Source organism: Amia ocellicauda, chromosome 5 (genome assembly GCF_036373705.1).
Source record: "Amia ocellicauda isolate fAmiCal2 chromosome 5, fAmiCal2.hap1, whole genome shotgun sequence".
Classification (NCBI taxonomy): domain Eukaryota; kingdom Metazoa; phylum Chordata; class Actinopteri; order Amiiformes; family Amiidae; genus Amia; species Amia ocellicauda.
In genome coordinates, this window is record NC_089854.1 from 8689587 (window position 1) to 8708607 (window position 19021).

At 36.3% G+C, this 19021-nt stretch overlaps 1 protein-coding gene across 2 annotated transcripts; it reads right to left on the bottom strand.

Moving 5' to 3' along the window:
- Window positions 1-840: 840 nt before the first annotated feature.
- On the bottom strand, window positions 841-17183 carry lad1 (ladinin). Of its 2 annotated transcripts, none has more exons than XM_066703574.1 (13): window positions 16912-17183; window positions 13547-13675; window positions 11725-11971; window positions 10583-10659; window positions 7927-8071; window positions 6541-6612; window positions 5770-5813; window positions 4605-4653; window positions 4311-4354; window positions 3683-3749; window positions 3462-3590; window positions 2144-2213; window positions 841-1728 (listed from the first exon to the last, which is right to left on the bottom strand). In XM_066703574.1, exons 1-13 carry the CDS (start codon window positions 16947-16949, stop codon window positions 1673-1675), a joined length of 1167 nt encoding a protein of 388 aa, XP_066559671.1. In that variant the 5' UTR covers window positions 16950-17183; the 3' UTR covers window positions 841-1672. The 2 variants fall into 2 exon arrangements, with proteins under 2 accessions (XP_066559671.1, XP_066559672.1); XM_066703575.1 differs by lacking the exon at window positions 16912-17183 and adding an exon at window positions 15065-15210.
- Between the last annotated feature and the right edge of the window lie 1838 nt (window positions 17184-19021).

The window sequence follows — 19021 nt, forward strand, 5'->3', positions numbered from 1 at the left end:
ACACTTGGGCAGCTTGCCACTGACATAACACAGGCTTGTGTCAGTACGGAGACCATGGTACGTTATCAAGAGTCTCTCTGCTCATTCCCCCATACCCTTTGGCACCAGTCATGGCTGCAGTATTTAACCTTTAAAAGCTTTTCTCTTATGTATGGCTCAGGGTGCAGAATTCCTTCCTCATTGGCTAATTATTTATTTTGGTAATACCGTATAACAAGTTACCCAAAATGTCTGATTATGAATGCTATGCACAGGGGTAAATATATGTAAAGTTAATGAGGGTTTGTGGTTGTGCATGTTTTAAAAGGTCCACACAATAGTGTTTACATTTCTTCCATATAGTTACAAACACCCATTATTTTACAATTCCTGTGCCAGTTTCACTGAGGACAATAAACCCTGGCTCTAAATTGTCTTGTGCAGTGTTGTAAGCAGCCCTATGAACAGCTGTTTGATCCTCCTTCCCTCCCAACCCTTTGATGTGATTAAGTATGCACTGGCGTTTTTAAAGATTAATATAATTACCTTGCACAGATCAAGGATTAGTCTGAAGTCTAAATATTCTTGACAATGTATTTTTCCCTTAAGGATGCTATTTAGTTTCTAATTGGCATTTGCAATGTTACCTTACATTTTTTTATTAATACAAAGTAGAAAAAATAATATAAGAATCCTTCACAAGAAATGGCATTTGGATGAGTAGGAAATATGTTTGCATGTATGGGTTTATTTTGCAACTGGGTTTTACTCAAGCTCTTTGTATGTATAATATATGGATATGTTTATGAATTGTAGTAAATTGCTATACAAATAAAGAAAGGCAGGCTAAAAAGCATACTGTCTTGTTTCAAATGATGGTTTATTATGTGACAATACCAGTTAAAAACAGGAAGTTAATTTGCAAACGAAAAAAATAGAACCATGCACAGCTATAGAAAAATTGGTTTAATGTTTAAACCTAGATGGGCACCATTGTAAAGAACAGGATTCTGGAGGAAACACAAATAAGCATGTTTAAAAATCATGAAGTCATACTGAATGCAAAGCTTGTCTATTCATAATTATCCCCTAATAAGCAGTACATTGAGTTTGCTAATTCAACCTGCAAATAATAATTTGAATTACAACCTCTGTTACAGATCTTGACCACAGATATAGCAGTACCATGTAATAATGAAAAGACCACATTGATAAACCCTGAACACTGGATTTCTGACTGCTGGAAATGTTTGCATGTTTCTTCACAAATTAATAAAAAAATGTCCTGCAAGACAAGATACATACACCAAAAATAAAAATAAAGAATAGATTTAAAATAGACTATGCATAAAAGACAGTTAAGAGCAGTATTTAAAAGAAAATGTCAAAGAAAAAAAAATACAAAAAACACACATGGGTGTCTCATTCATATTTTTGTGATGAGACTAGAATAATTTTAATTGCTTTCCTTAATATGTACCAGAAGACTACCAGTGCCTGAGTTACTTTGATGTTGTGTAAAGTTTTGTTCATATAGTACAAACATAAACCATGAGTAAATAAGGTACACATCTTCTCATTAGTTGAGTAATATATCCAGAGCTTGAATGGGCAGTCTTTAGCACTTACTAAAACAGGGTGGGGGCACTACTTCTGGACTTTATTATAAGATGAGGGTTTTGGAGGAAGCTCCTCAGTTTTGCTCTCCCAGATGTTTCGCTGGCTGGAGATGTCGACATTCCTGAAGTCCTGAAAAGATTCACAAAACGCACAGCTGTCAGATTCTGTACCAACCCTACAATACTGATACTCATAATGATGTTTAAGGCATTAAAGACAATTATTATGTGCTTGAAACTGGATGTTAAAAGTGTTAAAATTAAAAATTTGTCAATGGAATTTTCTCAAAATACCCTTAAGCTGTCTGTCATGTTAAAGTTGAATATAAACAGGTGAAGCTTCAGGAAGTGAAGATATTTATGCTGCAGCACTGCCATCTAGTCACGTCTCTGTGTCATTGCAACTGATGGGAGTTTAATGAGGAGACCTATACAGTGCCATTAATTCTGACTAGAAAATCTGCTGTGTAAAAATATTGTATATCTATATCCACTAACACTACTTATTATTATTTGGATAGGGCGGACACTCAAAGAAGCTTTACCAGAGTGCTGTGCCTTGCTGACCCAGCGATTGATTCTTTCCGAAATCCCAGTTGAGAACCCCAGGTGGCCCTTTGAGAACAGAACACAAAACATTTCTCTCAGGCAAGCCACTCACACCACATCTGTTTTCCAAAGGCATGGTTACATACAAGTCTCGGCTTTAAATTTCAAGCTTGGAATTACACAGAACTGAAAAAAGAAACTTTGACATGGGACACTTACCACAGTGAAGGAAATATACAGTGTCTTAATACAGCTGATGGATCATAAACACATCCAAATGCTCTGCCAAGTGCTCCACCCAGCAACTGAACTGACTGTGAACTCACCAGTGGCTGATTGATGTTACTTGAGCACAGAATGAGGTTTATTGGGTCCTTATCATGTACTGAATGTTGGATAAATTATGGAAAGAGTGTTTGTCTGGCAGTTTATCCACACCAGTGATTTCAGTGTGTATGTGTTTTCATATGCAGTTTAAAAAGGCTTGTTGCAAAAAGAGTACAACTAATATTTTGGGGCAGTTAATAACAAGCCACGTTATTTAAAAACATTTTCAGAATTTTGGTGGTTGCACTTCAAATTTAAATGCTGATTAAAGCCATTCAATGCAAGATCCAATCAGGAACATCCACGCTTAATAACATCAATATTTTACTGTAACGAAACTTGTACATTTCATACAATACTCACTCAGGCTTACAAATTCATATTGCCAAGATGAAACTTATAAACCTTAGCAAAAGCATGAAACCAACATCCTAATTCACAGAAAATACACAGGGAGAGATGTTAACAAAATGTGCATACACATCAAGCAGCTACTGTTTATTGAGCTTGATAAAGGCTTGTAAGTCTTCTTATTTATGTAGGGCATGCAACTACTTGCACACAGCTGCCAGCATTACTTTCACAGGTACTTTTTACTCTGGTTTTACTGAACAGATCTGAAATAGTTTTGAAGCCACTAGCAAACTGAGGAGAGGGAAAATAAATTAAACCAATATTTGCTTGGGTGATGATTTGAAAATTGTGCTGTAAATGTGAAATGATGTCACCTTCTGTGCACAGTACAGTTAAACTTAACCGATCTATATTTCCAATACATGGTTGTCCTATTGGCTATGAGCCAGATTAAAACCAAGCTGTGACCCACACATAAATAAAAAAGCTTATAACCTGTACTTACTTTTTTGTCAGATTCTATTTTCTTCTATTTATAAATACAATCACAATCAAAAGCATGTAGTTTTCTATTAATGGGTGGGTCAAAGTTTTCATGTAATGTTTCTGTATGATTTTCACCAAGGTCAGTACCTGTCTGGAGTTGCTAGGACTCCCCTCTCCAGCAGTTCTCTCTCTTTCAAACACCCCTCTTTTCCTTGCCACTTCGTCCACCAGCAGGTAGAAGTCTTTCTGAACAGAAGACTTTAGAGTTTCGGATTTCTTAAAATGAAAAGAATGGGTCAGAATAAATGAGAGAGTTGGGACTCAACTGATTCAGCTGGATGGGGTTGTGGTGCAATGTTTTTACTCACCTGCGCTGCCATAGCTAGTCTCTCCAGTTTCTCCTCAATGGTGCGAGAGGAAATTCTTTGTCTGGAGCTGAGAGGGCAGCAAGGACAATCGAGGGTCACAATCTGTGTCTTTCCTCATTGCAGCTTCACATATTTTATATTATTACACTTACTATATTTATGGGAACTGAAAAGCACAGAGAAACTGCTTTCAATATGTCTTGAAAACTAATAATTGGGCTAACCAGGAAAAAAAAAAAAACGATTTCCTCTTAAGTATTAAGATAACGTATCATTTGTTTCCTTAATCATGTCCTGTAGCTTTTCTTTCTATAAATAATAAATAACATAACAGCAGCCATGGTATTGTTGTCTCTCTCATTGCCTGAACTCACATCCCACCCAGGGAATGGAGCACAGCAGTGCATTTTCACGCCAACCCACATGAATCAACAAACAACAGCACTTATACACTTCCTTTAATTTCGCAGGAGCATTTTTAAAATATGTTTTACAATTTTACATCAAATACTTAATTCTCTTGGTTCAAATGGACTTTGTGCAGTATATGGTTAATGTGTAACAGACAAACGGACAGCTGCATGACTAATTACTACACCCTATTATTATTAGTAACTTTCTTACTCACTTTCTTTGAAACGGGGAGGGTTTGTCGTCTTCGTGGTTTGGTGCCTGTAAATATTAACATTAATATATCCCTGATAAGTAAAGCAGTCTTTAATTTGAATGTACATAAAACAATAGTCTACTAATTCATATGCTTGATTATTCTTCTCACTTGGCACTTTGCTAAGATACATTTAATTAAAAAAAAATCAGGATAGTTATTTAAATAGAGTGTATATGCTTAGCTGGATCAGTTTTATTTCATGGGAGTGGGTGAACGTAATCCTGCTATGTATTGGAGTTTTGCATAACCTACCTTGCTGAGTTTGTCTTCGATGGTCCTTGAAGTCATTCTGACACTGGCACTGTGGAACAGATCCAACACATTACTACTTGTCTAACTGAAGATACAAGCCAGATTCTATTAAAAGTAAGGTCACTGATTCACTCTAGTGCGTCTTCTGTATTTTTCTTTTGAACATTTGCATTTAAATTGGGAGCATCTACACGGCATGGCCAAAAGTATGTGGACACCTGCTCGTCAAACATCTCATTCCAAAATCATGGGCATTAATATGGAGTTGGTACCCCCTTTGCTGCTATACCAACCTCCACTCTTCTGGGAGAAGTTGGAAGCGCAAAATCATCTAGAATGTCATTTTATGCTGTAGTGTTAAGATTGCCCTTCAGTGGAACTTAGGGGCCGTGCATGAACCCAGACCATTATTCCTCCTCCACCAAACTTTACAGTTGGCATTCGGGCAGGTAGCGTTCTCCTGGCATCCGCCAAACCCAGATTAGTCCGTCAGGCTGCCAGATGGTGAAGTGTGATTCATCACTTCAGAGATTGTGTTTCCACTGCTCCAGAGTCCAATGGTGGTGAGCTTTACACCACTCCAACTAATGCTTGACATTGTACATGGAGACCTTAGGCTTGTGTGCGGCTGCTCGGCCATGGAAACCCATTTCATGAAACTCCCGACGAACAGTTCACATGCTGATGTTGCTTCCAGAGGCAGTTTGGAACTCGGTAGTGAGTGTTGCAACCGAGGACAGGCGATTTTTACTTGTGTGACCTTCCACTTCGTGAGCGATCTGTTGTTTCTCCTAGACATTTCCACTTCACAATGACTTACAGTTGACTGGGGCAGCTCTAGCAGGGCAGGAACTTTACGAACTGCCTTGTTGGAGAGGTGGCATTCTATGACGGTGTCACGTTGAATGTCACTGAGCTCTTCACTGAGCCAATTCTTCTGCCAGTGTTTGTCTATGGAGATTGCATGGCTGCGTGTTTGATCTGTTAGAAATGGGTGTGGCTGAAATAGCCAAATCCACTAATTAGAAGGGGTGTCCACATACTTTTGGCTATGTAGTGTATGTATATGCTTTTAAAATCAGAACTCTTAGGCCTGCCGAGTTCAATTAGTCAGGGAAGAACTATTTTGAAAACAAAAGTGTTTCTTAAAATGAACATTTTTCACCTCCTCTTGACTGGAACAGTTGTCTCCTCTGTCTTTGTCTTTATCTGTTAGATCAAAAAGAGTTTTCAGTCACATTATGTGAACAACAGACAACTTTTGTCTTGAATCATATATTTTTCACCATAAGTACATAATTGGTCAATAATCAGCTTAAGAAGTAATATACTCTATTAAGGGGACTCAGTTTGTGTTTGCTTTTTGTTAAATGGCTAAATGGACAACAGAAGCTAACATATAGACAACATTTTCAGCATGAAAGTGATTTTTAAAGATTAATTTATGTAACAAAATCAAAACTATTTTTAAAGTTGCAGAAAGTGGACACATGATATTAGTCAAGTCAATTCAATTCGATTCCACAAACGAGGTTTGAGAAATTACTTTACAACCTATCCTATCTTCTTATCTCATGCCTTTTGAAGATCATGCAGAGTGTGTCAAGAAATGGACAACAAATACAAATGTCAAGATTTCCCTCTGTAGATTCAAGATAAAATTACCCTGAAAGAAGAGGATCTGGATAAAATTAGCGTTAAGATTGCCTTTTAGTGGAACTCGGGCTGTGCATGAACCCAGATCATTATTCCTCCTCCACCAAACTTTACAGTTGGCACAATGCATTCGGGCAGGTAGCTTTCTCCTGGCATCCGAAAAACCCAGATTAGTCTGTCAGGCTGCCAGATGGTGAAGTGTGATTCATCACTCCAGAGATCAAATGGACAACAAATACAAATGTTAAGATTTCCCTCTGTAGATTCAAGATAAAATTACCCTGAAAGAGGAGGATCTGGGGCTCTGATGCTTGATTGGACTCTCCCCAGGCTGCTCAGAGCTTCTCGTAAACTAAAAAAAAGAAAGAAGAATAGCTAGGAGACAGCTTCTTCATAAACAATATACTTTAATAAACCAGTACATAAAACCATGGTGGGATCAGCCAGTCAAATTCTCAGCAGGTTGAGCTCTATAGTATAATCTGCCCTATGCTATAGCAGACTGTTTATCAGATTTCACCCCAGGGTGGCATGTAGTTTGTTAAGAGTTGCTGTTGGTTAAATTTGTCAAGGGTTTACTCTTGCTAAATGCTGCAGAGTTATCTGAGAAAGCTGCCTCATTCTTGTACACAATGCTCAAGCTCTGCTGTTTGTGCCGTGGACTTATAGTATTAAAACAAGGTTATGGCAGTTTTGGAAGGAACATGTGTGCATGAGTTGTGTACACCCCTCTAGAATTAGTACAAAATTGGTAGCATTGAGCTGAACAGATTTAACAATTTATGATTATGAATTAAATGAGTATAAGTGCAATAATTAATTGGCATTAAAATAGGTAAGAGCAAAACACTAGTTAATGACTAGTTTTCTTTAAAGTAAAAATCTGCTAACAAGTATTGGAATGGTAGTGTTTAATTGGTAGGTTTTTGCATATATGTTTCATGTATAGAACTGTGTACAAATCACAGTGATAAAAACAAGAAGATTTCTTACCCAGTGATTTTCAAAAGTGGAATGGTAGGGGTTACAATTATTATTATTATTATTATTATTATTATTATTATTATTATTATTATTTATTTATTTTATCATTATTTTTATTTATGTATTTATTTATTGACAGATTCCCTTATCTAGGGTGACTTACAAAACTTAAGAGCAATACAAAGTGCAAAAATACAGTACAGTTCAAAACATAATGCAATTTACAAATACCAATTGACATGCTTGTATAGGAAATATACAGTAAACAATACAAGTCCTAGTTCCTAGGTAGTAAAAGGTAGTAAGTGCAGGCATCATTAAGAACTAAGGGAAAGGAGGCATAGGGGAAATCAGAATAAACAATACAAGTACTGGTAATTCAAGCAAGGAGTATGTCAAAGCATTACTGTATGTTGAATCAGTGCAATTTTACAGGATAATAAACTACTAGATTACAAGTAGAGTCTGGACAGATGTGTCTTGAGTAATCACCACTTTTAATACTGCACTTTTAAACACTTAATGAAGTGAAAAAATATGTCCACTTATTAAAAACTACAGGTTCAACTGTACGAGCAGAACTATGTGAAATGCAGACTCACAATGCAGTATTGCACTTACTGTACTACCACAGTTATGCAATTAAGTTTTCTATAGTAAACAGCTCTTTAAATTCTTTCACCTGGTTGTCTCCATTCTCTCTTATCTCCTGGGACCACCTTGGGCTGTGTGTCAATCCCTGCCCTGGTGGGCTGGTGGGACTCAAGGGGGAGATGACTCTTCCAGTGGGGGACGTGGGGGTCTTATCTAAAGAGAAGGAGAGCGAGCTGCACAGAAAAGAGACCAGAGCCAAGCACAGTTTAAAGCTTGAAGCTTGATAATGAATAATACTGGATTTAAAGACAATTTAAAAATTACAACAGCAATGATAATAATCATCATCACAATGTATTATTATTATTATTATTATTATTATTATTATTATTATTATTATTATTATTATTATTATGGATGCACCAATATATTATATGAATGAACAAAATATGAATGACGTGAACAAACTATGATGTGGTAATTAAGTGCCATGCTGCTTTGTTTATATGCAAGTATGTATAGCTGCAGGAGACCATGGAGTGTGAGAGGAATAACTGTCAATCATTTTTATGCTGCCTATCAATTTGTAGGAAATGCCTGTCAATCATTTTTTTTGCATTTTTCATCTATAATAGTAATACGGGAGGAAAATGCTACTTTATAAGCAGTTGTATCTCCTGATTAACAATCTAAAACTAAACAAAAACTACTAGCTATCAATTTACTAACGGCAACTCCAATTATTCAATAGTAACACACCACCAAAACACATTTGCTCCCTCCTCTCCAGAGAACGCATTTCTCCCCACACCAAAAAAAAACAACTTTTACTTCTAGATACTTCTATGGGAAATTAATGATGTCAAAATAAAATTGAAGTTTTTGTATTAGTGCTTTATATATAAACAAGACAATATGCTGCTCTCTTCTAGCATATAAAGAAGCCCAACCTACATCTAAGTACAGAGAACAATGGTGAGTTTTAAAATCAGAACCAGTAATAAACCATAGTACACTTTGAAATACAGCGTCAAGGGATTTAAGTGTAGATGCTGCTGCCCATAATCCAGGACAAGCAAAAAAGCAGCTTGAACAATTTTCTTCCTATTTACAGATGTTAGACAGGTTTTGTTCTATAAAAGAACCCAATCTTTAACCTTTTCTCATCAGCTCAGATATATGTTTTTTGAATGACAACTTGTCCTTGAGACATATTCCAAGATATTTGTATGAATTCATTTTTCAATTTTTATACCGTTGAGACTAGTAATTTCAGAATAATTTGTCTACATTATGTGAATTAGAGAAGAGCATGCACTTTGTCTTACTTGCATTAAACACCAGCTTTAGATCAGAGAGTGTCTTCTGTAATACAAAAATCTGATTTCAAATTTAAAAATGCTTGGCCAATAGTAGGTGCGCTGGAATACAAGACAGTATCATCAGCATATAAATGATGATTGATGTTATTGCTGTTATTTATATAAATGTTAAACCATAACAGATCTAGTTTAGACCTTTGCAGAACCCCTTTTAATAGCTCAAGACAGTCAGATCTGATACCATCTACCATGATGGCTTGGGTTCTTTCATGGAGATAATTACTAAACCACAAACGAACATCAGAGCCCAAACCGTAAAGAGTTAATTTAGCAAAAATAAACCTACTCAACAGTATCAAAAGCTTTTGAAAGGTCCACAAACATGATAGCACAATTTTCTGTATTATGTCATTCACAACAAGTGTTGTATTGTTATAGTGCTATGTTTAGGTCTGAACCCCGATTCTGATTCATATTCAGAATGTCTTTATCACATAGAAAAGAGCCTAATTGCTTGTTTCCGGGTCTGCAGCTATACATACTTCTTACAGTCAGACGGGTTTTCGAATCGCAATAATTTTGAACGTTACACTTGCTACTTAACATTTTTTTAAAGCAATGGAATTTAGCTGAAGGCAAGGCTAGTTTGATAGGACAAACAAATGGATGTGACATTCAACGTCTCGTTTTAAAAAGTAGTGTACTAAAAGTGTACACAAATTAATAAAAAAGCATACTATTAGTATACTGTATATAGTATAGGCCTACATTTAGTAGAGCAGCACTTTTTAACTAGGGGTGTGTTAAAAATAAAAAAATAAATAATAATAATAATAATAATAATAATAAAAAAATATATATATATAGTTGAGCTGAGCTTTGATATTCTGGTCTTAAACGATTAGCCTATCAGGCTGAATATATATGATGACACTATCACTGTGCTCTGCTCCACCCCTCCCCACCCCCCGTTCTGCAAAATATCGGTATTTTTCCATTGTGTTCTATAAATAGCGGATATCAGTATCGGCCCAGATTTTTCATATTGGTGCATCCCTAATTATTATTTCACATGAGATATATGTACATTGTAAATGAAACTATTAATATACAGTCACAGATATATTGACAGCCCTGTATTGGGGTTGACACAATGTGATTCATTAAGTTCATTTTCTTTATTTAACTATATTTATCATTGATACCTTTCTGAGGTTAACTGAACAGATTCTTCCTAGTGAACAGCAGTAAAGGTTCCATTCTATTGGGCTGTTAAGACAATGCTTATATTGAACTGTACAGATACCATAGAGTATAGGCACTCTATTGTTATTGTTCAAACTCATTACCTGCAAATCTTATGAGTTCAATTTAGCCAAAATATACAGAACATATATATTCAGAATATACTTGTGATATTACCTCTTGAAAACCTTAGATGATCTGCTCGGGGACTCTTTGTCTGTTTCTTGGTTGGTCTTGGACTCAACATTTCCATTCTGGCAAAACAAACAAACATTTATTTTCACATTTTATTACATAATACTGTCATGTTACACAAGCAGGATTTTCCTTTTTCATAGTTCTTTTTTAAACTTCAAAGTATTAAGCAGAACTCCCACGATTAGCTGGTAACAAACTGTCCAGACCTGTGATAGCCCTGTTTTAACATTTGTGTTTCTGTTTCAGTTTGATGTTGTTTTTCCTTTGTCTTTCCTTTACTTTTTTCTCTTAAAGTCTGTAACAGAACAGCACATTTCATCTACCCAATGATAAATATATATTTGGTTCTTAAATAAGACATTACAGTGTATTTGGTTGATTAAGGTCTGGAACCCAGAGCAGTTTTCAGTTAATAATCACCACTCTCTTTTATGGACAATCCTGCACCACACATTTTTCAAACTCAGCAGGAGGTAGCAGCTGACCACAAGGAAGTACTGTAGGATCTATTGTTGGCAACTTGTCTCAGATGTAATACTATTTAAAATGACCTTTGAACAGGCATTTCAAAATACGTTTTGCCGTAAACAATCCAATGTTTTTGCAGTTTCTTTTCACTTTCTGTTTATGACTACTGTTGGAGATTTGTGGTGTACCCCTTTTTCTGTTTTAGGCTTTGTAGCTGTCCTTTACATTACCTCTCTGGGCTTCACTGTAATACCACATGGGCTTGTAAGAAGTAAGAGGCAACTGTTTTAAATATTACAATAAAAAATAAATAAAGCACTGTAGTTTTCCTTATATGAGGAAGGAGGTTTGTTCACAGAAGAAGAACATTGATATCCCACAGATCACAATAAAGCAGGGGATACAGTTACGGGATGCCCAGAGTTCAGTCTTGAAGGAGTCCTGCAGGATTTGTGTTTCTCTTTAATCCATTGTTAGGAAAGAGCTGACAAAGACAATACTTAATAATCATGATTTACTAAATAGGTGGTTCAATTCAATAGTTAAGAGATCAGGTTGGATCCAACACACTGGATGCAGATAATGAGAATTAATAAATCTATATTCCATGCATTATCCTATGGTATATTTTAGGATGTTTTGTTCCTACTCACGCTGTTTTTGACTGATGTAGTGGAGTTCCTCAGCTCACACCTCTGTGTCTCAGCCTTCAGTTCCTTTCCCCCCAGCCTGTCCTCTTGCCCCTTGTCCTCAGCTTCCTGACCCATTTCCGGCATCTCCTCCTCTCGTTGCTGCCAAAGTGTCTCCACGTGTCTCTTCTTCCTCCGCTCATCCCTCGACTTCAGAATCTCTAGAAATTCCAAGTTGGTTTGGTCTTCAGTACCAGAGTCGTCCCCAGCACTGTAGAAACGAAGCCAAAACATAAAATTGTGTTGAATGAGAATAATTCTATGATATGTCCTTCTTTTTATAAACAATGTTTTTGAACATTCGGAACATTTTTCTTGGGGTGTGAGAGGGTCTGACATCATATTGATCTCTTTAACACTGAACACTTTTATAGAGCGGTCATTCCACACATGCAAACAACCATAGACACAAATGATGGTTAAAAGGAGCAGCCCCTCTGGTGTGAATGTGTACATGAATTGTAATCCACCACAATACAGTTGTATGGATATGGTAACTAACCTCATAAGTGACCTTTATACTCAAGAAAGCTATCAAAACAATGAAGCAGGAATTACCTCAGTACATTGTACATGATTTCAACCCTTGGCTTAAAGCCTAGCACAGCAAGCAAACACTGCACCTGTGTAGTAACGGATGAAGCCGGAACTGATAAGTAAACTGCCTCGTAAAGTTTGTCAAGTGCCAGTTTGTTGAACCAGTTTGGGAATAATAATTTCAAGTCACTTTTCACCTCAGGTAAAAATCTACACTAGATCTGAGAAACTTAATTTTGGTGTCCTGTTGTTTTCTCTGCTTTGGTCAGATAAAGACTGTTTCTAATGTGCAAGCCTGGACAAAACACATTCTTAGTATGCATGCACTTAAATTAAAGAGATTTGAACAACTATGCAACTGATGTCTGTCTAGTCCAGACCTTCAGCATATTTTGCCTACTATTTTTTTAACTTTATTTGTAAACAAAATGAATTGGTCACTTGCTTGTTCAGAGTAAGTCTGTCTTAAGCTATATTTACATAGAAAATAGGATATTAAAGCCTCCACAGATGCTGCATTTTGTTTACATAATTTACCATTACACTCAGCAACTTTGCCAGTTCGGTGACTGCAGTAACTTGGCATATCAACATTTACACCAAATGTGGATATTCTCATGTTAAAACACTTCTATAATATTTAGTGCTGTAAGATTTTGACATAAACACATTGACTGACTCATCATAGGCAATTAAGGTAAGTAATTTGCTTTCTTAAATATTTGTTTATGTAACAGACTCTTCCAGATACTCTTTGTATTTGATTGGTTATTAACGGACTGCTGTTTTCCAATGTTGAGAGGTGGTTCAGTGCTGGAATAAAGCGTGCCTGCATTTCCTGTTTACATTAAAAGGAATTCCACATCAGTGTCATCACAGACACAGCACTTTGCTTCTGTGTTAACATGCCTTTCGGTTCTGATTAAATCAAAACTTGGTCCAAGCTCACAAATTCCAAAACAAACAACTTTCCATAGGCAAGACACAAGAAGCCTCTAGCAAAACACACCAAGGGACATTCTTTAGGTTTACTATTGGATGCAGGGATGAAGATTCAAATTAATCTGGGCTTTATACAGCACAATTTAAGCCATCAAGGGGAACATAATCTTTGATCCATATGATCTGAACAAACTGAACAGTATCCTTCATTCTTAAGCCTGTGTTTATACAGGAAGATAAAACCTGCTAGATGGTAGCCTAGCAAATGGAGTTTTGTACCTTTTGCTTGTTTGCGTGTTGGCATTACCTGTTTGGTTGCGGGGCTGTGTCATCTTGGCTTGAGTCAGAGGGATCAAATACAGTGCTGTTTCTAATCCTTCTCCTCCTCTCACGCTCAACTTCCTCCTCATCCTCAACCGTCCACTGGCGAGTTAGACTGGAGAACAAGGTTTTTCAATTAGAACATTTTTTTCTAGCTTTCTGAACTAGAGGTGTTAACAACCTTTGAAACAAACTACCTCATGCTCCTAACGTGAAAATAGCAAATAGATAACCATCAGTTAAATTCTATTTGTATAGTTTTTTAATCCATATAGCAGTAACAAATCCCTATTTTTTTATTTTCCTGCTGTAAACGTCCATTCTGGGGTTTTTTTGTATTTCAGCGTATCAGAAAACACCACATTCACGTGCAAATGTAATACAATCTTTTAAAACATTTGCTTGTTTGTTTGTTTGTTTATTAATTCATTCCTTGTTCTGGACACCAAATCCTTGTTGTCACTGACCACATTTAATCTTTGTCTTTTTGATAGCAGGATGCACACATTTCTTTAGGATGGGGCTTCATAGCAAAGCTCCAATGCAGTAGAAAGACATGGAATCACAACTATGCTAGTAAATAGACGTTATTGTCATCCCTCTGAATATTACTGATAGATTAATAGAGAATGCATGGATAATACAGAGTTGAACGGCAGATCTCTTCCACACAGTATGTGAAAACATTGCTGCCGTTCAACAGGAAAAGGCGGTGCCACCCAGGGGATCAAATCTACTTTTTGTAGATAAAGTGTACTTGTCCAGTGGTGTTTTCATTTACAAGACAACATATTACAGTCAGACATAAGAACATAAGAAAGTTTACAAATGAGAGGAGGCCATTCGACCCATTGTGCTCGTTTGGTGTCCATTAATATCTAAGTGATCCAAGGTTCCTATCCAGTCTATTTTTAAATGTTCCCAAACTTTCAGCTTCTACCACATCGCTGGGTAGTTTATTCCAGATTGTGACGCCTCTCTGTGTAAAGAAGTGTCTCCTGTTTTCTGTTTTGAATGCCTTGAAGCCCATTTTCCATTTGTGTCTCCGGGTGCGTGTGTCCCTGCTGATCTGGAAAAGCTCCTCAGACTAAGGGTGAATTTCCCCACTCACTCTCCCTAAACATCTGGCACTGAAAATACAACCATCTTCCCTTGCTAAATATCAATATGATGAGAACTAAAAACAAATATGGACATTACCCCCTTTAGCAAGAGATTGAAAACGGCTACGCCCTAGCACACGTATTGGACTTTTCTGGTTATTCTTTTTGTTGAAGAAAAGGAGGGAGTTTACATCATACTATGAAATTAAGATACATGCCACGATAAGACTTTTATTCTAAAGATAAAACAATCACTCAAATTCTAGAAAAATTATTTCAATTTATATGTGTTTGCTTACAAAAGCTGTAATTGTAATTTTAATAATATTAATAATTATTATAATAGTATAACAAACATCGGTTTGAAACTCTTTCTGTATTTGAATGTGAAAATAACTCACGCTCTGTGTGTAGTATCCATTAAATGAGATACTTTATGATTCTTCTCCTGTTGTCTGAAGGCGTCTGCACACCCCAAAGATCTGATAACTTGTCTCACTTTTACTATGCAAATATATTTTGGAAGGTTTGTTGGTTGTTAACTTTAAAACTCGTTGGCCATTGGTGTAGTCCAAAATCATCTGATATAACATCACACCTTTAACGAATGTGCAAGTGCTTCCACGTTTACAGATATGTATTTCTTGAAATCCCTTTGTTAAACGGTTTGCTCTGTTTAAACACATTGTATTAATACATTCAATGCAATCAGTTTAGAATGCAAAGGAGGGATTGTTTCATAAAATGGGGAAATTGTCAAACGATCAGATGAACACAGTGGCTTTTGTCTATTGTTTCATGTATTGCATGTTAACATCAGAGCATAATCAAAGGGGAACCTTATCTTGACACATGTCATTATCACTGTGAAGCTCTTGCACTGTATTGTAAAGAATAAATGGGGAACTAAAACAAGCAGGGATCTGCAGCACACAGCATCAGACATTTTGAGCACAATCTCATGTAGGCCTTCATTGAAACTTAACATGATCCCTCAAAACTATTTAAACACTTATATTCGCTCAACAGTTTACAGGGGTACAGCAGACTGGTGCTTACAATAGTTAAATATAAATACACTAACAATTTGCAAATGTGTGTTTGTTCATTAAATGCAGAAAAGTCAGAACTACAAATAAGGCTTAATATAAGGAACACTAGAAAGCAATGGAGCCGGAGTTTCTGGTCTTGATTAAACTTTGTTTGAATATATACATACAATTGTAATATTTTTAGTAATATTATTAATTGAAATTCTAATTTCCAGTATCTTAGTCCACTGAACAGGCGTCAGACCTAAAGTGAAAGGGCACATCTGGAGCATGACGGCCATTGCATACTAAGAATATTTCGCAAAGTTAAAACCAAACAAAGAAACATTTATTCCGGTGCATATTTCTGTGCGTTATATTGCCGAAATCATAAACGTGTAAACACACATTTATAGCGAAGTAGAATGATAACTGATGATATCTGGGGCTATGACAATAATGGTGTCGCAGTTATAGACAGCCAGTCGGTGGTAACCTGTTGAGATTTTTCTACCACCAGCCCAATCCATTTTATTTTCCTGAAGCTATTGAGTGGGTGTGTTCCCCGGCAGCAGCTTTAGTGAACACACAGGTCGCCTTCGTGTAGCGCAGATGCTCGCAGATCTGCGCCGCTCCGCCAATGGGATCGGTGTGATTGTGCAGATCTGCGCAGAACTGCCGACATCTGCGCTACTAGAACGCGAGCACAATTCAAATGAAACTGATATACCTCCCAGCTTGCTGCGGTGAAGTTGCGGTGTGTGTGTGTGTGTGTGTATGTATATATATATATATATATATATATATTGGCAACTACTAGATGTGTTACCTTGCAAAATAGAGCATTCAAGTTACAAAAAAACATTACAAAGTTAATATCACATAATAACAACAAAACAGTCAAGTATAATACGTTATGTGGTTAGCTCTATTTATCTCATTTTAGTCTTGCATGTATTGTATGTCATAATTATATAATGAAAAATGTATAAATATCATTTACTTAGACTTTTACTAAAGTTTTAGGAGATGGTGTATGCACAGGTACACAGGTGCAGGAATGTATCCACACACTCATTTTCTGAACACACATACATAGAATAGATGGATAGACAGACGTGATATATATGAAACGTGCACCTGCACAGTAAAAGTATCTTCTCAATTGGGCGCTATTATTAGGTATTGAACTCCCACGGAAAAGACGGCGCACTCACCTTGAAAGCGCAGACCAATTCTTCCGACTGAACGACATGTCTGCGTCTTCTCCGAGTCAAGTCTTAAAACAGAAGAGTTACCAAAACATACATATATATATATATATATATATATACCCAGACCAGACCGTTACTTGAGTGTTTTTCAGCAATCCTCCATAATCCAAATCCACTGGCACTGTAAATCTACCTTTACCCTGCACGGCTGAGAGAGGTCACATGACTTCTGTTATCTGTGTGTGGAGCTGTAATTTACCTATGCGCAGTACCTTGTGAATGCACTTTGGGCTCAAGTAGGCGGATGGTCTATAGAAAAGTTCTTCAAAAAATGACGTTTTTCTTGCACAACCCGGGTGCCTTTGTCTTTCATTATCCTCGCTTGCTTTAGAGAAATGTGGTTTGGGAATCTGAATAGTGTGCTGCACCTGATAGCAGGTGTACAGTAACGGCAAAGCCTGAGTGGGAAGAAATGCAAAATGCAAATGTAGTTACCCTTTGGGATATAATACACCAACATGACATTATATTGTCTTATTCATTTTGGAGAAAAAAAATGGTAAGGATGCATGAATCCTTGCATTTTTTAAAACATATTTATTAGTCTTTGAGTCTTTGATATTATATGTTATATTTCTATCATTAGACCGAATTACAGTAAGGCATTGTAAGCCTGGGGCGTAGTCATTTTACAGTAGATGGAGTGAATTGTGATGACTAACCTTGTATTATATATATCAAGATCATGGATATCTTGTTTTTGAGTTATTTTCTAAAATAAGATAAGATTGCACTAAACCTTTGTAAATATAACAAATAGGCCTACACGTCTTGCTTCATACTTCATTCGCTGATTCTCGGTGAATAGGGTTTCACTTTTTACCTAAGTGTTTATGTTACTAACTTATTACAGATTAGTTAATTTTCCATCTGGTCCAATCTTCTTTGAAGTAATGAGAAAGCATTGTTCTTTTGTGGAATCAATTGCAATTTTGGTGTCTTTAAACTTTGTCCACTAAAGCCACTTAAACTGGACGAGGGCATTGGCTGTGAAATCATGCTTTTGCATAAAGTAAATACTCATGACAAACTAACATGGATTTATTTCGCAATGTGTTTATTTATACAAATATAATATTAAGAACACATTGCATCATTAATCTAGAAATCTAATTTTAAAATATCTAAACACATGTGGAAGACCAATCAATACTATTCCTGTGGAATGCAGTTAAACATATTGGTATCTCCACTTCCATTCATCACATTCAGAACATTAAATATAGGTAATTATATACTAGTGACATTTTTTTTATCAGTTTCGTTCTGAAGGTCATTGTACATATGTGTGTGTGTCTGTGTTATGAACTTTGTTTAACTTGGGATATAGTTCCCTGTCATAAAAGTGATGTAAATAATGTGGAATGACAAAAGCTCAATGGCATAACAGTCTAAGTCAACTGAAAGGAAAGTCTGTCTTTCAATGAATGTAAACTTCAGATTTATTTGTTTCTCTGAAGATCAATCAGACTGGACCAAGAGTTAATATTAGATGTATAACTTTGTAAATGATCTAATTGTGTGCTTCATTATGTGCTTGTTGTACTAGTAGAAACTCCACCTTTATTATAAACTTCACAGGACTTTGACCTAGGCAATTTAAAGAAACAGATAGTACTTAATTAGGAGACCTTTACTGGAAGTTTTCCAGCATCATAAAACGGATAGAAATACACTGCATTGGCTTACCTCTACTTGTTAAAACAATAAACATTGTTTTGTGTTGGCATTGGTACTTTGGCACGAAGGTTTTATCGTAGGTCACCCTACTGTACCATTCGGGATACACATATGATGACATGCTATTGGATGGAAATTGTGTAAAGATGAAGCAGAACAGGTGAAAGAAACACTGGATAAAATGCAGATTTTACTACAACAACAAAAAGGATCAGGTTAAATGTATGTGTATTTCTGTATATTGATTTCCATTAGATAATTTAGGCTGACCTCTATCAGGTCAGATTTTATAAGCACATTGTTACTGAATTGGCTACTTAGGGTGCATGGTGTACTACATGATGTTCAGGATCTCCACTTTCGTTAACAGTTG

Excerpts from the sequence above, each read along its gene's own strand:
- lad1 (XM_066703574.1), bottom strand. The coding sequence starts at position 16,949 with ATGTCGTTCAGTCGGAAGAATTGGTCTGCGCTTTCAAG. Across the intron at positions 13,676-16,911 it reads AATTGGTCTGCGCTTTCAAG|TCTAACTCGCCAGTGGACGG; the intron begins GTGAGTGCGCCG and ends CTTGTTCTCCAG. Across the intron at positions 11,972-13,546 it reads ACAGCCCCGCAACCAAACAG|TGCTGGGGACGACTCTGGTA; the intron begins GTAATGCCAACA and ends TCGTTTCTACAG.